Genomic DNA, 26,337 nt, shown 5'->3' on the forward strand with positions numbered 1-26,337 from the left:
AACTCCCGTCAATTGTTCGTGACTGACTATTAATTAAGCGCTTGATTAAGTCGAGAGTCACGAGGATCAGAGCCAGTTCCTAGAGAAATGCAGGCCAGCGGTCCTGGACGGGACAGAAGTCCATCGCATGGTACCTCACTCCACTTTAACTACATTTAAATGTTGTACACTATTCTAGATACAGAAAGCATTCCAAATAAACGATCACGCAGTTGGTGTTTAATGTTGCGGATTTACACATTTACAAATAACAATCTAAGTTTTGCGTCAGGCGTCACCGTCGTTAACAGACCTATTTTTTTACTATAAATTCTAATGAATGAAAGTCTTACAAAAATCCAAACTGTATGCGCCAGTTTGTGAATGATAACATCATACTTAACTTATAATAATACATTTCAACGATGCTGGGTTTTACAATTTAGTTCTTGATCTCTAGAACTGGCTTTTTAATGAGAATTTTAAAAAATAACTCCTTTACCCTGAGCAGCGTGGTATGTGTGATCCTCATCAGCGTGTTTAACTCTGGGATTATTGTTGTTGGACAGCCGGCGTTTGATATTAGGGATCGTCAATAAAGTGTCACGTAGTCCAAGTGTTTACCTGAAGATTTTATCCCGCGTTCTCACGATATTAGGAGTCATGTAAAATCATCAATATATAAACAAAAAAACAAAGTAAAACAATAAAATATAAATATCCAAACATTACAAACTGAAAATAACCGGCATGATAATTTTATTTTAATTCGTTTTTGTTGATAGTTCCTTACAGTCTCTCAGGAAAGAAAATTTCATCTGGTAGGCGGACAGTCAAGTGAAAATGGTGTAAATACCAAACAAAGAAACGAGAAGGCGTGCTTTTTGTCTTATTCTCACCTTGCTTGTCGCTGTGCAGCGGCATTCGTGCAGTTCTTGCCGAGTGTAAGTATTAGTGATTGTATGAGTGTAGGAAACGGGCGTATAGCAGAAAAATCCGCAAGCTTGATTCGGAAATGACAGCGTTGTAGAGAATGTGATCGTGGTTTCCCAAAACGTGAATGCTGGTCCGAATAAGAACACGCGAGGTGCAGCTTACTACTTTTGAGGTTCCGTTTAAAGCTGTCTAATGCATGTCCAAAGTTTGGTCTAACCAACCCTTCCTCCTCCTCCTCCTCTCCTCCATCCTTCCTAGTGTTGTCCCACAGACCTTAGGTTTCTCAAAATCCTGCAGAAATGCGGTACTTTAATTTTACAGTATGTGCACAAATACGAATTTGTTTTTACTGACTATTGCCCGCTAACTATGTTTTTGTGCACCTCCACATATAAATCTTTTTAGGATAAGCAAGGCTTGTCTTCTAACTCATTGTCTTATATTTCACAGGTAAAACGTCTTCGACACAATGGACCCAGACAACAGCACATCCAGTTCAGCAAGTGGCAGTGTGGTTGTATCCACCAGTCATAAGCTGGTAGATCTCGAATTTCCGAATTACAGCACCGTCCTGCTGGAGCATCTCAACCAGCATCGGGAGGAGGGCAAGTTCTGCGACCTGGCGGTGCACGTAAGAGGTCAGGTGTTCAGGGCTCACAAGGCTGTGCTTGCCGCCTCCTCATCCTATTTCCACGACAAGCTGCTGTTGCGCAATACAGAAGTAATCACGCTGCCAAGTGTCATTGAACCCGACGCATTCGCTGGCCTTCTTGGACTTATTTATACTGGGAGGCTACGTGTTACCGTACAGGACATGCCCAGCTATCTGCTGGTCGCCAGTGGCCTGCAACTTTGGCATGTAGTGGACCGCTGTAAAGAAGTGCTGAAGAGAGAAGAAGAGCAGGTAGGTTTATGTCATTTTGCAATTTACACTCACAGCTTTGCATTGTAGGCTGTACAATATTGACATAAAGAACTCATTTTCAGCCTTAACTTATGAGGCTGTGAGACAGTAAAACTTTGATAGGATCAACCAGAATACTGATATTGACTAATTCTCAAAATAAAGATCTAAATTAAATACTAATTAAATATAGTAACAAGTAACAGGCATGTAATCCAAAGTTGTTTCCCCACTTTGTGCCCACTGTTTCCAGAATAAGCATAACCTAGGTGGTCTTAAAGTACAGTGGATTCAGAAAGAATTCAGACCCCTTCACATTCAAAGCACACATTATTAACCTCAATGGGAAATTTAGATGAATGCAGTAACAGAAGAACCATAAAAAACAAAGATTCAGACTTGCAGGACAAATAATAAACCAATCAATAGATAATACTATTATATAATAAAACACTAAGGTCACTGTGCCCAGTTCCTCTCAGCAATCTGATTGGACAGTTTGACTTTGGTATGTTTGATTAGTTTGGCTTTGGTGATGTGATCAAAAGAGGAAGCACAAGTGTGAGATGTACCAGGAGTAGTAAAGGTGTATAAAGACATGCTGAGAGCATCACCTTCAAAGACAGTAAGTAAAAAAACTTGCCAGGAGCTGAGAGAGGCACCTCAAAAATAAGGAGTCTTAGAAGCAGGCATTACAGGAATGCACTCGAGAGACGGAGTGTCAGTGAAGAGATGCGAATACAGAGGAAAGGTGCCAAAGGTATATGTAGAACAAGAGATAAAAAATATTTTTTAATTATTGTATTCCCTGTATTTGTACCGTGGCTAGTAAATAATAAATGCATAATACGCAGAAATAGCAAAATGAATACAACTGAATCTTAGAGTATTATTTTTTGAGGAAGCATTGCTTTTCCTGATAGCAGTGGGCAGAAAGGATCCAGAGAGTTGTTTCTTAACATACTGTGGAGGAATCGGCCTGTGTCTAAAAGTGCTCCAAGACAGCGCCTTCTGGATGGGATAGAGGGTTTTTTTTATGATGGCATCCAATTTTACCACCATTCTCTTTTGCACAACAGCTTCCAGTGTGTTTAGGGTTATTCCTGTGATGGAGCAGGCTTTCCTGATAGGTTTGTTCAGGCATTTACATTGTATGAACCCAAGTTGCTTCTACAGGAGACCACAGTGGAGAGCAATACATTGTCTACTGCTGACTGGTAAACATTTCCAGCAGCGTGCTGCATAAATCAAATGACCTGAGTAACCTCAGGAAGTAGTCTGCTCTGGCCCTTCTTGTACAGTGCCACTGTGTTGTCAGACCAGTCCAATTTGCTGTTTATGTGAACCCCCAGGTACCTGTATCTCTGCACCACTTCCACATCGTCCCCCTGAATGGTGACTGGTCTCTGAGGCTTTTTTATACTGGACGTCAACTACCAGTTGTTTTGTGTTCCTGATGTTGAGCTACAGATGGTCCTCCCTGCACCACAGGGCAAAGTCCTCCACAAGCCTTCAGTACTTCAGCCTGTCTCCATTATTATATGATGCAGGCCTCACCTAAGGTTTCCTGTAGATGACAAGCATTGTTGTTAAGGTGGAAGTGTGTCGTGCTGAGGGTAAACAGGATGGGAGACAGGACAATTTCCTGAGGTGCCCCGTACACACCACAATTTTTGACACATTATTGTTTTGTAGATTTAATTTTAAATGAATACATTTACAGTTGCCCATAAATCTACATGCAGTAACCCATAATGACAAACTGAAAACATTTTCAAAAATATTTGCAAATACCTGTATATTTAAATTTAAAAACTGAAACATCTCATTTACAATATGTAAGTATTCAGACCGGGCGGCACGGTGGCGCAGTGGTAGCGCTGCTGCCTCGCAGTTAGGAGACCCGGGTTCGCTTCCCGGGTCCACCCTGCGTGGAGTTTGCATGTTCTCCCCGTGTCTGCGTGGGTTTCCTCCGGGCGCTCCGGTTTCCTCCCACAGTCCAAAGACATGCAGGTTAGGTGGATTGGTGTTTCTAAATTGGCCCTAGTGTGTGCTTGGTGTGTGGGTGTGTTTGTGTGTGTCCTGCGGTGGGTTGGCACCCTGCCCGGGATTGGTTCCCTGCCTTGTGCCCTGTGTTGGCTGGGATTGGCTCCAGCAGACCCCCGTGACCCTGTGTTCGGATTCAGCGGGTTGGATAATGGATGGATGGATGGATGAAGTATTCAGATTGTTTGCTGTGGCAGACCATGTTGTGGTTGGGCTCGCCCTGTTTGTTTTAATTATTGTTGAGATGTGTCTGGAACTTGATTGGAGCCCACCTGTGGCAAATGGAATTGATTGGACATCAGTTAGAAAGGCACATACCTGGGTTTATAAGGTCCCACAATTCACATTGCATGTCAGGACAAAAACCAAGCTGTGAAGTCCAAGGAACTCTCTGTAGACCTCCACTGTCAAATTGTGGTGAGGCATTGATGGGGCAAAGGGATAAATTTACTTCTAAAACTCGGCGTGCCCAGGAGCATGGAGGCCTCAATTGATGTTGTGCATTGCCTATTGATTTCAAATAGTCATGCTGATTTTTAGTTTTAATGGTATTTAATTATATTTTACAGCCTGTATACTTATATGTCAATCAGAAATCTATTAATAAAATATTGGCTTTTCAGCCCCCCACCCCCGAGAAATAACAGGGCTGCATTGAGTTAGATAGGCTAGTTCTTTAAATAATAATAATAATCTGACTTGGCTGTCTGTGCGCGAAACAAACTTAACCGCTTATAACACGCGTTAGCCCTGTTTCGATAAGTAACGGAAGGTGGAGAAATACACCCTGCTAGCAGAGGAGAGAATCTGTAAATTATCAACACTGACCAAATGAATGCAAACTTTGCAAGCGGCGCATTGTTGCAAAACGTGCCAGCACAAGCAACCCTTTCTCGCAAGCCTCAAGAGCAGCCACAGTTGTATATACAGCTCAGCTTCTTTTGGCACGCAGCACGACACCAAAGTAGAAGGAACTCAAAGTCAGTTTACAATCATTAAGTCATTCACCAGTGGGTGTCTGTATGACAAAAAACTATAACAGAGCGCATTGCTAAGGAAATGCGTCCATTTACATAGTGTAAAGAAGAAATTAAAAAAAACTTACTCAAAACGCCGTAGACATCTCCTACAACAGTATGAAAAATGCAGTGACCCTGTGTTCAGATTCAGCGGGTTGGAAAATGGATGGATGGATGGAGGCATACAAGTCCATTCAAATATTAAATCAATTAGTTATTCAGCATGCAGATTGTATCTGTGTAAAAGCTGTACTGTATACATACTTATATTAATAAGATTTGTCAACTAATAACCTTGTGCTTACCAACCTCATACTTTGTAGTGTAAACGCTTTGTAAGTTGAAAGCAATTAATTATTGCTTTACAAAAGCACATGGCCTCAGCACAATATCTCTTTAAATTTGGTGAAGAAGTTACTGTATTCATGGAAGCGCATTTTGACGGCCGCGTTTGAAAGTAGCGCTCGAACAAAACGTGCTTTTCATGATTTCATCGTATCTACAGGTATATATGTTGATTACAGTTGCGTTTCTATCTTTGTTGCTTGTTATGCAGGTATTTAGAAGTTTAGAGTGGTAAGAAATAAAAGAATCGCTGTGACTCTTGACAGGACCGCGAGCCATTTAAAGAGCGCGCGTCGTTCATTGCAGATGACGAGTCAAAGAGAGTCGTGCGGGCAGCGGAGACGAACAAAAAACACATGGAGAGGCAGCGCGCTACCAGGACATCACATCAGGGATGTTAGGGGCAGGAAATTGTAGAGGGGCCGAGCTCAGACCAGGAGCTGCCCAGAGTGAAGTAGTGCAAGCCACATCGCCTGAAACAGCATCTTACGGAAGTAAACGTGGACAAAAAACACAGATGGTGACACATATTAGCAGTATCATTGGACTGTAAAAAACTTAACTGCTGCTCAATGAGCCAGGAGCCATGTTGTTGCAGTGATCTCAAAAATGTAACTGTGGTATGTGATTATTATGCCGAGTAGCGGAAAGTGATTGTGTATGTTATTATTATTCTGCGTTTTGTAAGAAATATAAAAAAAAAATAGTTTTGTACAGTTTTCAGGGAAGAGGTGTTGAGTAAATGGTTATTTTTTGACTGACTTGTACATTCTCTCTCTCTCTCTCTCTCTCTCTCTCTCTCTCTCTCTCTCTCTCTCTCTCTCTCTATATATATATATATATATATATATATATATATATATATATATATATATATATATATATATAATATGTCTGTGTTTATGTATATGTGTGTGTGTGTATATATATATATATATATATATATATATATATATATATACAGTGCAAAAGTTTTAGGCAAGTGTGAAAAAATGCTGTAAACAAAGAATGCTTTCAGAAATATAAATAATGATTGTTTATTGTTATCAATTTACAAAATGCAAAGTGAGCGAACAAAAGAAAAATCTAAAATCAATATTTGGTGTTACTACCTTTTGCCTTCAAACCAGCATCAATTCTTATAGGTACACTTGCACAAAGTCAGGAATTTTGTAGGATTCTAGTCAGGTGTATGATCAACCAATTATACCAAACAGGTGCTAATGATCATCAATGTCACACGTAGGTTGAAACATAGTCATTAACTGAAACAGAAACCGCTGTGTAGGAGGCTTAAAACTGGGTGAGGAACAGCCAAACTCTGCTACCAAGGTGAGGCTGTGGAAGACAGTTTCATGTCATGGCAAGATTGAGCACAGCAACAAGACACAGGGTAGTTCTACTGCATCAGCAAGGTCTCTCCCAGACAAAGATTTCAAAGCAGACTGGGGTTTTAAGATGTGCTGTTCAAGCTCTTTTGAAGAAGCACAAAGAAACGGGCAATGTTGAGGATTGTAGACGCAGTGGTCGGCCAAGGAAACTTAGTGCAGCAGATGAAAGACACATCAAGCTTATTACCCTTCGAAATCGGAAGATGTCCAGCAGTGCCATCAGCTCAGAACTGGCAGAAACCAGTGGGACCCAGGTACACCCATCTACTGTCCGGAGAAGTCTGGCCAGAAGTGGTCTTCATGGAAAAGTTGCATCCAAAAAGCCATACCTCCAACGTGGAAACAAGGCCAAGCGACTCAAGTATGCACAAAAACATAGGAACTGGGGTGCAGAAAAATAGCAGCAGGTGCTCTGGAGTGATGAGTCAAAATTTGAAATATTTGGCTGTAGCAGAAGGCAGTTTGTTCATCGAAGGGCTGGAGAGCAGTACAATGAGTGTCTGCAGGCAACAGTGAAGCATGGTGGAGGTTCCTTGAACGTTTGGGACTGCATTTCTGCAAATGGAGTTGAAGATTTGGTCAGGATTAATGGTGTTCTCAATGCTGAGAAATACAGGCAGATACTTAATTCCACCAGGGGGGGTAAACGTTAATATTTAACATTATACATAGTTATTGTCTGTTTTTTTCACCTGTATTATTATCATTCTTTAATATTATTTATTGTATCAGTATGCTGCTGCTGAAGAATGTGAGTTTCCCATCGGGATTAATAAAGTATCTATCTATCTATCTATCTATCTATCTATCTATCTATCTATCTATCTATCTATCTATCTATCTATCTATCTATCTATCATGCAATACCATCAGGGAGGCGTATGATTGGCCCTAAATTTATTCTGCAGCAGGACGACCCCAAACATACAGCCAAAGTCATTAAGAACTATCTTCAGCGTAAAGAAGAACAAGAAGTCCTGGAAGTGATGGTATGGCCCCCACAGAGCCCTGATCTCAACATCATCGAGTGTGTCTGGGATTACATGAAGAGACAGAAGGATGTGAGGAAGCCTACATCCACAGAAGATCTGTGGTTAGTTCTCCAAGATGTTTGGAACAACCTACCAGCCGAGTTCCTTCAAAAACCGTGTGCAAGTGTACCTAGAAGAATTGATGCTGTTTTGAAGGCAAAGGGTGGTCACACCAAATATTGATTTGATTTAGATTTCTCTTTTGTTCATTCACTGCATTTTGTTGATTGATGAAAATAAATGATTAACACTTCCATTTTGGAAAGCATTCTTTGTTTACAGCATTTTTTCACACCTGCCTTAAACTTTTGCACAGTACTATATATAATATATTATGTATGTGTGTGTTTCTTGAAAAGTTCATGTATAGCAGAGTTAAGAAAGTTCCAAAAAGCTTAGGAATTTGTCTTGCCAGCAGACATGCAACTGAGAAAGAGTTACAAAACAGTCTGCAGGTGTAATGCAGATAATGAGTGTGATCTTCTACAATGGTGGAAAACCAATTTACCATGTGTGTGTCACATGACAAATAAATACTTATTCTTACAACTAGTGCCCCATCTGAAAGGGTATTCAGCACAGGTGGAAACACTGTTACTTGACAAAGAGCATCACTTAAGCCCAAGAGTGTAGATAAGCTTGTGCTTCAGTCCCACAACTTCTGACAGTTCTCTGTGAGTTAGTAACATCACAGGAACTCTAGTTCTACTTGTAGTGAAGACATAAACTATCTGTTTATTTGAGAAGTTTTTTGGAGATTATTTTGTGCATTTTTGCACATTTGAAATATTTTAAGTGTGTCCAGTAAGCCAAATTTCTCCCTGGGGACGAATAAATATCTATCTATCGAAAAGTTAATTATAATGTCATTTGGTGAATACTTTTATTACAATGCTGCAAATATTATTAAGATTGTTTTAAAAGAACAAAAAGTTTATATTACATAAAGAAAATAAAAGCAAATTATTTTTGTAGAAATAGTTCTTTCTTTTGTCTGGTTAAATTTTGAAATACTGTATAAATTTTGCAGTACCCCCTTTTGACATAGAGTTCTGGTACTTTGGAGGCACATTATTATTATCTTTATTAACATATATTTAAATATTGATTAAAATCATGATATATTGGGTATATATCATGATATTGCATTTTGTCAGTATCGCCCAGCACTTGCCTCAGTAATTGTGAAACAGAAGATGTTTGGTACCACCAGGACTCTTTATAGAGTTGGCAATTTGGTCAACTGAATAAACAGGCAAGAAATGCCTTGGTCAGAGAAGGGACCGAGGATCTAATGATCACTCAGAGCTTCATAAGTAATGTACTGAGAAAGACAACCATCTCAGTTTAAGCATCTGCGGTAGAGTGCATACGAGAGTCCACTTGGACTCTTGAGTGCAAGAGGAAAAAAATCTCAGGTCTGATGAGACACAAATTGAACTCTTTGGGCAGAATTCAGGGCAGTGAGACTGGTCAGAATTGCGGGAAGAATGAATACAGACATATACAGAGAGGTCCATTAAGAAAACCTGCTGTAGATTGTGCACATCCTCGGACTGTGGCGACAGATCACCTTTCAGTACGACAGGGTCTTTAACTGTCCCAGGCAAAGCCCAGACTTAAGGTCTCTCTACACATATTCAATGAGGTTTAAGATGGCAGTCTATGGACACTTCCTATCCAGTCTAATAGAGTTTGAGAGGATCTGCTGGGAAGATTTTGATAAACTGCCCAAATCAAGGTGTGCAAAACTTGTAGAATCAACCCATGAAGCTTTAACTGCTGCCCAAGGGACTTCTACAAAGTAATGAATGAATGGTCTGAAAACTTTAATGAATGAGAGATTTCAGTTTTTGATTTTAATAAATTTGCACACCTTTGTAAAACATGTTTCCACTTTGTCATGATGAGTTATTGAGTGTAGTTTGATGAGCAAAATGGTAAATTTATCAATTTAAAAATTAAACCCACTACCCAATAAAGATTGCAGAAAGTGAACAGATCTGAATACTCTCTGAATCCACTACATATAAGCATTTTAGAAAAATCATAGATGAATGAATGGATAGATGATAAAGAACAATGTTTAGTCTTACTAAAATATGCTGTTCTCATCTTAATAAATTCTAGATTAGTGAAAATTAAGTAAAATCAATCAAGGAGTGTAGTGGATAAAATAATCCTTTAATGAAAGTAGTTGGAGGTTATGGTTTGAATAGCTAAGTAGAGCCCTTTTTACCCCTCTTTTCTCTGGGCAGGGCTGTTGGGGGTTGAAGGCCATACTGGCTGCTTTACAGACCCACATACACACAAATTCAGATCAGGAGGTACCAGAGAGCCATAAATTGGGTGTACTGTGGAAGAATAAACTTGTTAAAGGAGGGAGTCAAAGTCGGATCTGAGGCATGTAGAGGGGCAGTGCTGATACCTGCATTACTTTCTGAAGTGGAGTTAGGAAGTGGGCCACCTTTTGACAATTTTTCCCCCTCTAACATTTTTACTTTAAGAAGATCCACGCTATGACAGTAGTTATTCAGACAGATACTGTCAAATGGATGATTGATGACCTTAAGCCCCGCCCCAAAGGAAATTGTCAAATGAATGCTTGATGACCTTAAGCCCCACCCCAAAAACATGAAAATATGATTTATTAAAATATGAAACATGACACGTGGCTTCATTTTATAAACACTAGATTCAAAACTAATATTAAGAAATTAAATGAAATATACACTTATCTTGCCTGCATAGCCATGCATATGTGTAACTTTCTAAAAACTATATAAAATATTCACTCCCCCGCTCTAAATTATAAATTCATGACACGTGGCTTCATTTTATAAACAGTAGTTTCAAAACAATTAATACAAAATAATAGGACCCTTATTAAAATATTTACTTATCCTGCTCGTAATACAAAGCCATGCAAGTGTGGCTCTTTTTAAAAGCCAATGTGGCTTCAGTTGAAACCATGGGCATTATCGATAAACTTTCTTTCACAGGACACAGCTTCTAAAACACGTATATGGGAACAGAGTCTTTAGTGCTAAATTTGCAGCTGTTAAAACAAACAGTCAATAGGAATATAAAGACACAGGAAACCACCCCCACCATTCAGCACTTTGTGAGCATTTAAGTTACGGAACAAGCTACATGTGCCTTTAGCATATGGCCACCAATTTCAGATGGGGAGGAAAGTTGTGGCATTATCAATAAACTTTCTTTCACAGGACACAGCTTCTAAAGCATGGATACGGGTACAGAGCCTTTAGTGCTAACTCTGCAGCTGTTAAAACAAGCAGCCAATAGGAATGTCAAGACACAGGAAACCAACAGTACGTGGCTGTTAAAACATTTACTGTAACAATTCAAGCTTTTTTATTTAATGAAATCGGAAAATCATACGATTATTAAAACAATCTTATGAACACACATTTACCAATAAAGAAGATATTTTATCAAACCAAGCCCACACCATTCAAAGGGTTTGAAAATAAATATTAAAATAAAGAATATAAGTTGCCTTTAAAACTCATAAGACCTGGCTCTTTGCGATGTTAACTCAAGGCTGAATTTTAGCATAGTTAATCGCTAGTCATTTTTGTGATGTACACTACACTTCCTGGCTTTTCTTTGTTCCAGTAAAGCAAGCTAACAAACTGTGGAACAAGCAATAATCCGCTGTGCCAAACACGTATGAGCCGGTTGTGCTAGTAACTGGAACGTTAAGTCTCCTTTAAGTTAGAGAGATGAATGTGAAAGGCTGAAAAGTCTCACAGAACCCACGGTTGTTATAGTGGTTGCCTGCAGTGTGGAAGTACGTTCCAGTGTGTGAAGATGAAAGGTATGGAAACTGGAACGTGACATGCCAGGGAAACATCAGCCGCAATGGAGCTTAAGGGGAAATGTTTTGGGGGGGGGGTTTGGGGATTGCTACAAATTTGGTAAGATATGTAAGATTACAGCATACAGCCGTGTACTCTGATTATCAACAACGAGTGAAAATGGCGTTCTTTTGACACTTTTTAAAACTTATTTTTCATTGTTTATTCATTGTTTGATTGTTTGCTTATGACAAAGTTGAAGGTTGTTATAAATAATAAATTACTGAGTGAAACCTATTACCTAGTTTTGGATAATGCCTGGGGCCTCATGTATAACGCTGCGCGTAGATCTCACACATGGCATATGGACAAAGTGGAAATGTGCGTATGCACAAAAAAAATTCAGATGCTCAAAACCGTGCCTAAGCCAACTTCCACATACTTCAGCTTCAGAAATCCCAATCAGCGTGAAAAGTAACACACGTACATGTGCCTGTAGTCCCACCCCGACTCCTCCCAGAATTTTGCATATTTTAATATGCAAATCAATATAAATATCACCTTCCCCGTTCAGTGTTTGGTTAAAAGGCAATGACAATATCATGTGGAAAAACAGAATTTCAGTGAATGCGAATTGGAGACAAGGAGAAACATACTATTTGTTGGCTTAAGCAGTGGTATAAACAACAAAAAGAAGTTGATTGAGTTATACACAGTGGCGGACTAAATAGGGACACAGTGAAGAAAAAAAGTTGAAATATTGATTTTAATTTAGAAATTTCTACTTTAATCTCATAGTTTATTTTTTCATTAAAGTAAAACATTGTAAACTTCATCTTAAAATCAATGTTTAATTTACTAGAGTTTCTCAGATCCCATTGTAACTGAAGTACCATGTTTCCCCGAAAATAAGCCCTAACATGATTTTTCAAGATGCTCGTAATATAAGCGCTACTCCAAAAATAAGCCCTAGTTACGATCCGGCGCAGGCACCTTTGGATGAGCGATAAACGCCTACTGCTAACGTATGTACACAGATGAACAGGAAATAATACCGGTATTTTGACCCCCCAACAAGATGAGTGCAAAAAGAATAAGCTATTCTGTCGAGTACAAGAAAGGAATTGTGGAGGAGTCCCAGGGCAAAAATCTTACTGCTTTCTGCAAAGAGAAGTTGGATATCGGAATGCACTATGAGCAGGCTACATGGACGTGCTCATTTAAGGAAAGCTCTATTGCTAGACATGAGAGATTGGGGCCAATTCTTCTAAAAGAAATGGAGTCGCAAGAAATTCATAATGGAATTCGGGGTTTGAAGAGTTATGATGATGTTCCAAAAGATGATGACATGACTGTATTTGAATAAATGTATATTTTTGTTCAAGAATAAATGTAGATTTTTGTTCAAGAATATTAGGGAGTGGTGCCCCTGGCTCGGTTCACTCGCCCACCACCCCGGGGCATGCTGCGTGCCACCCAATTAGCATCTCTGCCACTCGCATTCTGAAGGGGGTTGAACGCACGCTACACGGTCAGATCAGCCGCTGTCTTACTGCTGCCGAGCTGCGTCTTCTGCTTGTTGCGCTGCGTGTCGATCATTTAAAAGCCTGTGCAGCAGCTGTCCTTTTGTCTCACTGCCTTGTCTTGCGGGTCTTTAAAGTGTCTCCGAGAAAATCACGTATCGTCACCTTCCAAGATTTTTTTTTTTATAATAGAGAGAAATGTAGATTTTTGTTCATGGAAAAACAAGACATCCCCTGAAAATAAGCGCTAGCGCATCTTTTGGAGGATAAATTAATATAAGACCCTGTCTTATTTACGGGGAAACACGGTAGCATGTTAAATGCTTCGTATTCTATGCTTTCTATATGTGTGAATCACTATGTGCTTCTTAAACGAGCTTTCTCTTATGGCACTGATCTTTAATTATAATACATTACATTCATGATATTACAACTCTCTGAACATTTTAGAATATTAAGATGTATACTTGATATCATTTTCATGATGAAATGCATTAAAGCATGTATTAAACATGGGGACACAGTGGCGCAGTGCAGAAGTATATGTGCAGTGGAGAGGTTACTGACACAAGGTTACTGATTGTTCATGAGTCTGATTGCAGTTGGGTAGAAACTGTTCCTGAACCTGGAGGTGCACGTCCTAATGGACTTTAGTCGCTTCCCAGATGGGAGGAGGGTGAAAACTGACAGTGCAGGGTGGATGGGGTCCCGCCTGATACGGTTCACAATCGGATGTCTTAAATTTATAAACAATATGTGGTTAATTTCGGTGTATTGGATAAAGCCACGTCAGGGATGTGAATCTAAAAAAGAATGATAAACCACACAGAAACAGTAGCACTGTTTTAACACTGGTGCTGCCAGTTTGCAGAACCGAGTGGAAACTTGCATACACACGGGGTAAGGCTGGCGTGAGAATGTGCATGGTGTTATGCCAAGTTTAGGTTTTATACATCTCGAGGTGAGCCTGGAAACGGGCATATGCAGCATTTTTCTGCATACACACCGTTTACGCATGAGGACCCTGGTGTGCAGGGTTCCGGTTGGCTGTTAATGCAAAAACATCCATACATCCATCCATTTTCCAACTCGCTGAATCCGAACACAGGGTTACGGGAGTCTGCTGGAGCCAATCCCAGCCAACACAGGGCGCAAGGCAGGGAACCAATCCCGGGCAGGGCGCCAACCCACTGCAGGACACACACACACCCCCACACACCAAGCACACACTAGGGCCAATTTAGAATCGCCAATCGACCTAACCTGCACATCTGTGGACTGTGGGAGGAAACCGGAGTACCCAGAGGAAACCCACGCAGATATGGGGAGAACATGCAAGCTCCACGCAGGGAGGACCCGGGAGGCGAACCCAGGTCTCCTAACTGCGAGGCAGCAGTGCTACCACTGCGCCACCGTGCTGCCCTGCAAAAACATTACTGCCTAATAATGAGAATTAACAACAACTGGAGCAGACACACGGGGCAAATTACTTCAGTGCTGAATAGCTTCATCTTACTTCAGTGTCTAGTAAATAACAAGAACAATTGGAAAAGTAGAAAGAATATTATGGTGATGATGTTGAACATCTTAAAAACCAAGACATTAAATTATCTTAATTTAACAATCATACATACTTGCTACACTACAATAAAATTTAGAAAAAAATCATGTCTTTCATCATTTGCTGTCATTTGCACAAGTCTCTATTTTGTTCATTGTTAGTTATCATTATTAGGATATGTTTAAGGAAGCAAACTCCACAGAAAAGGTGAATTAAAAGGAAAACGAAAAGCAGAGAATTACGAACTTGTAACTATGGCAAAAATGCAAATATTTCCAAAGCTCTTATGAATGTAAATTTCACGCAACTGCTCATTTCTAAATGCAGAATAAGAGAAGAAAAAAAGTCCAAACCAATTTAACAGCGAGATAATTTTGAGGTACTAGTGAAAATGATCAGAACAGACATGCATACTAGATTAAGTGGATTAACTGTTAGGCAGTCCAGTGTAGGGTGTAGTCTACACATGATGCTCCCTGCTACACTCAGTTGGTCTGAACAGGTTAAGAGCTGATGGATATGGTCAAGCAAAAAAAGGTGTTTGTATTCTGCAGACCGGATTTAATTACAGTTCAAACACATGCATGTACTTATCTCTTTAGCAACTACTTTACTGTACTTGGTAGTTCAGTATGTTTTTTTTTTTTACCCAGTTGGATTCAGTAATTTTCTCTAAAATTAAAACATTTAACTGATGATAGAGTTGAATTTTTAACATTTTAGCTCAATGGAGGTTGTCACTTGTGTTCTTTTCACTTTGTTTTAATTGCATCTGTAATTTTCTTCCTATTGTATTGTAAGTCAAGGAGCAAACTGCAAAATGCAGCATTAGACTACTCATACAGAGACAAGGAGATAAAACCCCTTTTCTATTATTTTAGAATTTGACCTGGCGGATGGTTAAAAGGTTGTTGAAATGTAGGGACTTTGAAACTGCACATATCCTGGGAGCAGAAGAACCTCTTATGCCAGTGATGAGAATTATTGCAATTGCATTTAGAGAAAATAAGACTGCTTTTAGCCATATAAATGACACTGTAGCATTAACAAGAAATGCTCTTGATTTTGATTGCTTGTTCATCTGGTATTTTCAAAATGTAATGGCACATCATTATTCTTCATTCCTTGAATTTTGCAATAATATAGATGTCAGATAGATGAGTAGATTATTGTATGAATGTTTTAAATCAGTACTTGCTATGGCTTATAATATAGTTTTTAACTTTAACACAACACAAAGTTCCTGTATTAAAAAAGAAAGAAATGTAAACTGAATTAATCAGTTTTAAAAATTATATACATATAAACTTCAATGTACAGGTATACATTTTAATAGTTCATTTCATATTTTATCGGATTGTAATGAGCTGTCTTTGCATTGCTGGTTCCTACCTAATACCGTAGGGATGAGCACCAGCCCCATGAGACCCTGAACTGGTTAGACGTTTCAGAAGATGGGTGGATAGAAAATTTCATATTTACATGACAATTTAGAATCCTTAATTTTTTTTGTTTTTTACTTAGACTTGTGTTCAGCATAGATAAGTCTGCTAGACGCAGGAATCAACAGAGATTCTTGTGCTTCCTTCCAGCAGAAGCTTAGTATGATTTGATAAATTTTCATTTGCTTCTACAGGTTAATCATATTAGCATTGAAAGAAGAATCTAAGATTGACTAACAATTAAAACATTACGATGACAGGTAATTCATATTTGATTCAATAATAATGTTGCAGTAAAAGTATTTACTCTAGCCCTTTGCAACACTCAGGTGAAATGAGGAGCTTTAGAAAATGGATGAATGCCTTTTCCAGTTACTACACACATTCAGTATAAATTGAAACAGCTAAATAATGACTTAATTGGACTCAAATACATCTTCTAAATTAATATGTGATATTCATTTTCAAAATTCACTTTATCTTGAGGTACTGGGACTGCTTTCTACGACTGAAGCATTGGCGTAAGGCAGGTAGCAGTCCTTGAGAGGGCACAAGGAGTGTTTGGTAATAATCAGTGTCACATGATGACTACCTAATAATTTTGCCCATCTCATTTCAGATCCTGCGGACAAATAAAAGCAGTTGTGAGAGAAGCAGCACCCCGTACAGACATTGTTGCTCCACCTCACAGTCACCAAGTAGCAGCCAAATACTGGTTGGGTCCCGGGACGAGACATTGGGGTACAGAGAAGCACACCACTCCATGTTTTCCAGCTCAAGAGGAGTTAAAGCGAGCACAAGTGCTAAAATGGGCAAAAGCTCAAATACAAGGGTGGAGAGAGAAGCTCAGTGTCGTTCCTCTTATTCCAAAAAGCGGGATCACCAGAAAAGCATGAAAACCAAGGAGAAATTGTATCACAGTACTGATCGTGATGAGGATGACTATTGCCACAGTAATGAGATAACAGTTCACACAGAAGAAGATGAAGTAAGTTCATTAGTTCATTACAGTTATTGTAGCTTGCCACACTCATTCAGCTAGATTTTCTATCGATTGTGTTGCATTTTTCTTTTAACTTAGTCTGTTACTTTTTGGGGGGAATGGGGAGTTCTCAGTATGCTGACTTGTATGTCAATGAAGGATTTTTTACCCTTTTCTAAATATAGGTTGAAGATTTAGATGAGGAAGAAACTGAAGATGATGAGGTGATCAAGGTGCATGTGCAGTCAGAGGAAGATGAAGAAGAAGATGAGGACGGGGGTGTTGTTGTGATGGTGTCTGGTAAAAAAGAAGAAGCGGGTGAAGATGATGATATCTGCAGTGGCTCAATTGATGAAAATGGACAAATGGTGGTAATGGAAGGAGAGCGAAGGAAAGGCAAAGAATCCATATCAGGCTACACCTACAGACTGGTCAACAGTCAGGTTGATTCGCAAAGCTTGGTGTCCCCTGTGCCTGTTTCTCCTGTTTTCTCAGCTGCTGGGCTGGCCCTGCGAGAGACTGATGGAGGAGCATTTTCTAGCCTGGGAGAATTTCGTTTAGGAGGAATAGGAACTGTTGGAACTATGGAAGCTGGATCTATTAGTGACCAGATTTATGTAAAGCAAGAGAGGGCAGATGAACATGAGAACAGCACTACCGCGATTAGAGGTTCCAAGAGCACAGTAACTAGTATTAATGTAGTCAGTTCAGTAAGCAACAGCTCCCAGTTACATCCAAGTGGATTTGGTCCATTTCAAGGGAATTTTAGAATAGAAGGACTCAGCACTTCAACTGCCGGTGGAAGTAATGACTATTTTCTGCAAAGTACAGATAGTGGGGGTCCTGGTGTTTCATCCAATCAAAGTGGGGAGCCGGTGAGCCTTGTTGTAACCGGTTCTAACTGCCTTGGTTCGGTGGTTGTTGACTCTGCTTCATTTCCAGATGGCACTCGAGTTGTCGCTGATCCTACTGGTTACCCTGCTCATGCTGTATCACAGCAGCCCATGGACATTCACGGAAATGAAATAGTCACACATGCTTCACTAGGGCAGACCGTTCATGCTCCTGTCAAGATTTTGTCAGTGCCACCTGATGGCAAACGCTTTGGGTGCCTGTGTGGCAAGCGGTTTGCGGTAAAGCCAAAGCGTGACCGTCACATTATGCTGACATTGAGTGTCCGGCCCTTTGACTGTTCTGTGTGTGAAAAGAAGTTTAAGCTAAAGCACCACCTGAATGAGCACATGAAGACACACCTGGGTTTCCTGTATAAATGTGAGCGATGTGGCAGGAAATTCCGCATGCGCAGTTGTTATTTGAAACATGTCCAGCAAGAGGAGGAACAGTTAAATCTTCAGCAGAACAACTGTGCCAACAATACACTACAGTCCGAATACAGTGTATGACAATACTTAATATGCAGATCTAATCGGTTCTGGTTTAGTTCACCATCAGAAGACTGGTAATGCAAGTTTGACACAAAAGACAATTTGTCATTGATATGCTGGCTTCAAAGCTCTGACTTCTTTTTTGCCACTTCATCTAGAAAATCTTGGTATGCTGGATATCATTGTGGCAAAGGTGAATGTTAGGCAATAAGCATATGCAGATGGCATTGATCTAGAATGACAAGGTTTTAAGACTAATATTAAACTCGCTTTTGTGCCTTATGTTCAATTCTAACTCTCCAGTGGTATGTACTAGTACATATTAGAAATGCAATTGTGTGGTAGAATGCCTGCTCTGTTTATGTGAACCAGACGTTTGGAGCACTTCACCTATTATAAGAAGCACTTAGATTACAGCGACACATTTTAATCTTTGAGTAGCGGTAAATTGAGGGATTTCTGCAGGAATATAGAGTGATCCAGATTTGAATGTTATGGTGTTTAGACCAGTTCCTTTAACTTTAAATCACTGGTTCACCCTAGGTATGGCGTCCATTTTAGGACATTCTCTACCCTGCTGAAAAAAAAAGTCATTCCTTTCCCTTGCAAAACTACACCCTCCCCCGATATCTGCCAAAACGGAATCCATCCTCCTGCTCCCTGCGGCAAAACTCTATCCTCACTCCTTAAACACATCTGCTTACAATATGTACTGTATGTGCATAGCCATACTTTAAAGCTTGAATGGGATAGATGCCAAAGATCTGTGCTGGTATCTGGAAGGTCACTGGTTCAAATCCCGTTACTGCCAAAAGGGATCCTACTCCATTGGGCCCTTGAACAAGGCCCTTAACCTGAAAGTTGCTCCAGGGGTGCTGTATAATGACTGGCCTTGCACTCTGACCCCTCAAAGATCATGCAAAAAGACCATTTCTGTTCGGGGATTAATAAAGTATATATCAAATCAAATTGATTAAAATATTTGAAATATGTGTTACCATCCTATAATGCACAGTATACTACCCAAATGGTAAACAGAAAAACATGCGCTTTTTTAAATGTTATGAAAGCAAATCTAATTTTACACTTTAAATCATGTATAATTTGCAAAAAACAGATTATAAAAATGCAAATTACAATGTTGTATAAGCAATATAGAGCAATAAAGCTGCAGTATGCAGGAGAAGAACGTTTAACGAAGATGTATATGATTGGCTGCCTACAATGTAAACATGAAGAGGAGGGTGTAGCCTGAAATAAAGACTGACAGACGCATAGCTCCTTTATAATGACTGGCTGGTAGTATACAATTGGGTGATGTAACAAACTTATTGCTGGCCACCACGCTCCTTTCTGAAGCCATTTTGTCAGAGTGAGGAGGATTTCCTAAAATAGATTTTTAATTTTTCTGACGCTATTTTAGAAGCTCTGAGAGACCTGTGTCAAATCCTGGCAGATCTGGAAAGAAAGAGAAATCGATATTGAATGGGCCATCACAGAGCACATTCATGCACACACCAGCACTCACTTATACTGGGCAAATTTAGAAGCACCAGCAAGATTACAACTAATGTCCTGGAGTATGAGGCAGCAGCGCTAAGACATTAGTCCCCATTATGCCCTATTTATCTTGTATAATTATTTAATTAGTTGCCTTGTGTCTGTTCTTATCCTGTAGAGTCATAAAAACACATCATTGTGTGGTCCAAAATGAGTACAAAATGTAACATGTTGGGTGCTGTCCCATTTTTCTTATTGGTGTATGCAGATCTAGAAAATGGATTAAGATGTTGTTTGAAAGTGTTTTAGCACATGATCAAGGTAACAAGCACTGCTGGGTTAATATCCTGGCTAAATCACTATTTGTGGCGTTTCCATTTTCTTACTACATCTCTGGGAATGTTCTCCTGGTACTCTGGTTTCCTTCCGCTTACCTTAGTCTCTGAACTGGTTAAGTATGAGCTAGAGAGTACGTTTTGGTGTGTGAGTGAGCAGAGGCTGGGTGGCATGTCCACATTTTATTCCTACTTTACATGTGATGCTGCCTGGATAGCCTCTGGCCTTGCTCATTTATTGAAACAGGTAGATTCAGAAAATAAATGAATACTGTTTCCGCACACAGGCCTTCATTTGTGGTTTTTATTCTTTCAACAATTCAGTTTCAATTACAGTAATTTTAAAGCGACAAAAAGCAGCAGGCAATTCTAAAAAAACAATGTACTCAAAACCAGAGGTGCTGATTTAGTTCCATTTATTCTTGTGTACTCCTGCAAGGATTTTTTAAAATTAACCAATCATTGGTGGCTTTATGTTATTTATTTATTTTTTTTATTATTTTTGGATTGATGCCTTAAATGTATAAATGAGCAATTAACATTGGTGTTTGTCCTTTCAGTTACCTTCAGAGTCCAGTAGTAGTTCTTAAGTAGCAGTCATTAGAACTATCAGAACAAAGTTGAAGATCCCTGGCAGAAGAATAGTTAGTCAATCACCTATCAAGTTGACTTTATTATATTCCAGAATTACTAAGTGGAATATTGAATTGAATAAAGTACAATTCAAATGTGTTTCACATAACTTTCTGCATATGATTTGATATTAGAATGTTACTACATCAACATTTGTCTGTAAAAGAAAAATAAAGAGAAACATTCAAATTAAAATGGCTGTTAGGTGTATCACAGTAAGTTGTGGAGCTTTCATCAAAGTTGTTCCTTACTGGAGATGTTTGATTAAACAATCCCAGTATATACAGTACATGTTGTGTCTGCCCTGGAAAGATTTATGAACGAGGATTTATTTTCTGTTTCTTCTGATCAGTTTTTTTAAATATCATCTGAGCTAACATAGCCCACTTATGTAATTTGGTGAGATATTTTAAATGTTGAAATAGAGGTTAGCATAGTAGACACTGAATCCTCTTGACTTTGTGTGTGTCAGTAGTGGGAGTAGTGAGAAATGACATCATATAATGCTACAGTTGATAATAGCCTTGCTTCTTTGTTTATTAATATATTTAAGTACCATAAATTAATTTCAGAAACAGTTCCTCTTAATGCACAAAGAAACAAGTTTATATTAAGGTCTGATTTTATGTTTTCTAATTTAAGTCTGAATACTGGTCCATTATTCATGCTGGATATTTCTGAACATCCATTATTATAAGCACTTAATAAAATGAATTTGCTATAGAAGTCATGAGAGTGAAATAAAAAGGGATTAGGACTTGCCATCCAAAAGCCAAATATTTACTCTTTCTTTTCACATCTTTATGATACAGCATTTAATAAATAAATCAAATACTATCCATTTAGTGAAAAAAGGCTCTTGAGGATTTTGAATTGTGCAGATTTCAAAAGGTTTCAAAAATGTCATTGACAATGTTGCTCGGGTAAAATGAAGCAGTACGTCTACTTTGGAGGTTTGATTTATTTGAGATAGATAGATAGATACTTTATTAATCCTCAAGGGGAAATTCACATACTCCAGCAGCAGCATACTGATAAAAACAATATTAAATTAAAGAGTGATAAAAACACAGTGCAAGTTAAAAAATGCAGGGTGGAGAGTGTGAGGCAGGTATAACAGTCAATAACATTATATAATGTTACCGTTTACCCCTAAGGGTGGAATTGAAGAGTCGCATAGTGTGGAGGAGGAACGATCTCCTCAGTCTGTCAGTGGAGCAGGACCTGCTCTGTTTATGTAAACCAGACGTTTGGAGCACCTCACCTATAAGAGGCACTTTGATTACAATGTTTGATCTTTGAACTTTTTCAACCAAGATCAGATTTATAATGAACATTCCTTCTATTTTTTAATTCTGCATGCTATTTCAAAAAAGAAATTGACAAGATTTTACTGAACGTTGTGCTGTTGGTCTGCAGTGTCTCATTCCTGATTCACTGGACAGTGGTCTGACATAAGGTGATGATCAAAAACATTTGTGGTATTTTAAAAATGCATTCCTTCTTTTAAATAAGTTAATTTTCTAATTCCTTCTTCATAAAATAATGTAAATTGTCATCACTGGTAATTAGGAATATTGTTTAGATTGACCTTGGTCAGTTACCTAAACTCATTTGCATTCTGGCAGAAATACAAGTAGGCAGCATAGTAAAGTCGACATACTAATTATGGAAAACAATTAACTTGATTTCGCTATTTTGTTTTGAGCAAATATATTTTGTTGTTAAATTCTGTACTTTGCTTTGGGCACCTTATTTCCTGTCGTTTACCAACAGCATGTGAATTCCTTCCTGTACTGGTAAATGGAAATCTACCCACACTAGGTGTCTGTTTTATTACCTCAGTCGTTCAAGATGTGCAGACAGAATTTAGAGGTTTAAAGCAAAACAATACTTAATGGCTGAGTAATGACAAAGTCGGGATGTAATGCCCTGTTAAAAAATATATCTTTGTTTTCAAATTCAGAGACTTAACACATTTACATAAAAAAGTGATACTTATGAAAAACAGTGTCCATAAAGGAGACCTCAGTGTGAGGGAGAGGGAATGAGCTCAGGTGCCACGACTCGATTCAGAAGTCAAGATGGCATGCCAACGTCCAGATGGATGAGCTTCTGACTTTCCCCGTGGAGCTCTGGACCCATTGATATCTCTCAGAAATAATTGACTAACTACTCTGACGGTGGACTGCTTGTTCTAGAAGCTTTAATCATAAAAATATGTGCAGAACACCCTATCTTGTCAAGAGTGGTTATACTGTATCCATTTCTCCTAGGGATAAATAGAAATACATTTCTCTAAGCCTCTGATTTACAAACTAATCATTCATTATAAAATAAGATTGTAATGTGTTATACAGTATATTGAGACAAAAACAAAATGGGTATACACTTAGACAAAGTACACAGAATTATAAAATAAAATATAAAGCAGAGTCCCATGACCATTTTTCTTTGTATATGTTAAGCCTTGCCAATAGAATGTCGGAGTGAGAAATTTGGAAGACTGGGAGAGGAAGCCAAACTCAAAACCAAAGATCAACTACCAAAAGACTAATCAAAGAATTGTAGTAATGAGAAAAAGCAAAACAACAGAAACATGGAAATATAAAGCAAAAGATCTAAACACATATGCATGTAGTACTAGGGTGTTGTACCGTGATTACATCTTGCCTGAAGAAGGGGCCTGAGTTGCCTCGAAAGCTTGCATATTGTAATCTTTTTAGTTAGCCAATAAAAGGTGTCATTTTGCTTGACTTGTCACAACACATATGCATGTAAGATTGTTTTTTGAAGATATCCACAAACTTGGATAATGACTGATCTGCTGGTTTTTATATCATCACATAAATTACAGTAATATTGGCATTAAGCTCCATTGCAACTGGCACTGTGTCATAATGAAGGCAACTCAATATGGCAGTCCCCATAAAAAGAAAAAAATGTGACCGAAACCACAGTTATTTTTATTAAATAAAAGAATAATAATAGAAGATGAAATAGGTGTTTAGGAAATAATAAATTACACAGAATTATTTCTGCAAGTTTATCTTTGTATGTTCAGGGCAGCTCATCTGAGCAAACTCGTAGTGAGAAGCAGTCCACTGTAACCTTTAAGTAAAATGTCTGCCACCTAAAATGGCAATTTGTCTCTCCAGCACAAGGTGCTTCATTTTGGAAGGTTATTCGTGTCTAAATGAAATGCAATCCAACATGTCAACTAGATTGAAATGTAATGCCTATGCATGTGGTGCATAACAATTTGACAGGTTTTATCATATCATAATAAAAGCAAATAAACAAAATGTTCAATTGCTTTTCACTACAGCAAACAGTTTTTCGTGTCAGTTAAAAATTCAACTCAAAAATGTATTGCACTTTAATGCGTGTCCACAGATCACAAGTCATAACAAAGCAGAGTAAACGTATTGCATTTCACTTAGTAGTCAGCAGTTGTTCGGAGTGTGTTGTATTTTTATTTAAGACCTCAAGCCAAAACTGAATGTAATTAAATGACCAATCAGCATCTAAAGGTAGGGCAGGATACAACACGCTGTCTATGGACATGAATGCAATACGCTTTTGTACAGCATTTTAAACTTGCACAAAAACTGCTTGCTGTAGTGAAAAGCAATTGACCATTTGGTTGATATATTTGCCAAAATTAAATATGCGTTGCATTATTGTACTGCATTTCAATGTGGTTAACATTTATTTTTGCCACTAATAATCTTCTACACTTCATGGCCAGAATTCCAGTTGTGTGGTATACATTTCTTTGTAAATTCATTGCCAGTTTATAAAGGAAGGCTAACTGTAAATTGGTTATGAAAGTTTAAGGGTAATCAAAAAGACCGTGTAAGAACTAGTCCGATCCAGGGCTTCTAATTACAGTACATCAAAATGACCTATGATAACTGTATCAATGGCACACGGGTAGCGCTGCTAACTGTGTTTGAATTCCACACCCGGTTGTTGACTGCGTTGAGTTTGCACATTCCCTCCATGTTTGTTTGAGTTTTCCTGTAGGAACTTCAGTTTTTCTCCACACCTTCAAGGACCTGCTTGTTAGATTACTGAGCAATTCCACACTGGCCCAGTTTGAGTGTACTAATGTGTGAGCCCTCGAAATGACTGGTGCCTTACACGTGTGTGGTTCCTTCCTTGTGCCCAGTGCTGCCAAGATATTTTCTTGCATTAATAATAATAATAATACATGTTATTTATATAGCACCTTTCCCATTCTTGAGGTGCTTAATTCTGAGATCTGAGTTCCTGAATTGAATACAGCAGGTTTTTGAACGTTAATTGTATTTATTCTGGGAATTACCTTCAAGCTGGTATGAATGGTATGTTATCCAGATAAAATAATACAAAAAGAGTCACCTAATGCCGATTTTCTTTTCTCTTTTCTTTTTTTTTTTTTTGTATATAATATGTCAGTAGGTCGTGTTACTGTTCTTATGGACTTTTTTGTTACTGATTACTGATGAGGCTCTTACTGGCACTAACGCCTGAGGTGATTGTGGATGTATTGAATAGAGAGAAAGAAAGAAACCTCCACAATGTTGGGATACAAACAGTACATTCCTGTAGTGATTCCCTTGACAGACATGACTTTCTGGAACTGTTCAACAGTCTGGATTTACATAACATTCAGGAAGGAAGCTTCTAATTTATGGAGTTAGACCATACTGTCCTAATAAATTACAGACAATTGGTGTGCATGGAAGTCTGCAAGCAGATGGTGAAGTACAAGAAAATAACAAATGTAAATCTTTTTAGCCTATTCTATTGAGACCACCCATTGGATTCACAAAAGCTGTCAGCAGCAGTTATTTCAAGTCTGTGTTTGCAAAAACTAGAAAAGCTGACTCTTGTACTCATTATGTAATAATGTACTGTACTTCAGAGGTCAGTACCTGTTGTAAATATTTTTTTACTGCTGTATAGTGATAGAGTTAATATTTTTCTAAGGTTCAAAATTTATTTCAACGTCTGCCATAAATTAAAGTTGCCCTGTCGATTAGCTGCCATTTTGTAATCTCTGTCACAATGACTTAAGTTAGGGTAATGAAACTCAGATGCTATGATTGGCACCACGTTGATCTGGCCATTTTTGGATGGTTTTCAGTTTTAAGTAGCATGGATGCGGTACTCTGTGTGACTGTATAGTAATCAGTTGGGTAAGCCGCAAACTAAATAAAAGTGTGCTAGTGGGTGTGATTGACAGCAGCTTCTCTGCAGGATAAGCTATTTACCCTTTTTAACAGCTATTTGCACAGAAAAAGCTCTCTGCTAACCCATGAGCCATACTTCAGAACCATACTGAACAGAAATTCTTGAATAAAACTACTTTAGACTGAATTATTTTAAAGGTTCCATGCAAAATAAATGCAGCAATTTGAAAAACAAAAATGGACTTATGAAGAGGTTGGCACCATAGTGCTGCAAGTAAATTTGCTTCCTCACATCTCATGTGCCCGAGGCTCAGTACTTGG

At 38.6% G+C, this 26,337-nt stretch overlaps 1 protein-coding gene across 2 annotated transcripts; it reads left to right on the plus strand.

Annotated features, from left to right (window-relative positions):
• Positions 1–29: 29 nt before the first annotated feature.
• Positions 30–21,010, plus strand: LOC114651912 (zinc finger and BTB domain-containing protein 43-like). Of its 2 annotated transcripts, none has more exons than XM_028802005.2 (4): positions 30–130; positions 1,366–1,819; positions 16,621–16,989; positions 17,169–21,010. In XM_028802005.2, exons 2-4 carry the CDS (start codon positions 1,385–1,387, stop codon positions 18,384–18,386), a joined length of 2,022 nt encoding a protein of 673 aa, XP_028657838.1. In that variant the 5' UTR covers positions 30–130; positions 1,366–1,384; the 3' UTR covers positions 18,387–21,010. The 2 variants fall into 2 exon arrangements, with proteins under 2 accessions (XP_028657838.1, XP_028657830.1); XM_028801997.2 differs by lacking the exon at positions 30–130 and adding an exon at positions 721–923.
• Positions 21,011–26,337: the final 5,327 nt, after the last annotated feature.

The sequence above is a fragment of the Erpetoichthys calabaricus genome, chromosome 1 (genome assembly GCF_900747795.2).
Source record: "Erpetoichthys calabaricus chromosome 1, fErpCal1.3, whole genome shotgun sequence".
Classification (NCBI taxonomy): Eukaryota; Metazoa; Chordata; class Cladistia; order Polypteriformes; family Polypteridae; genus Erpetoichthys; species Erpetoichthys calabaricus.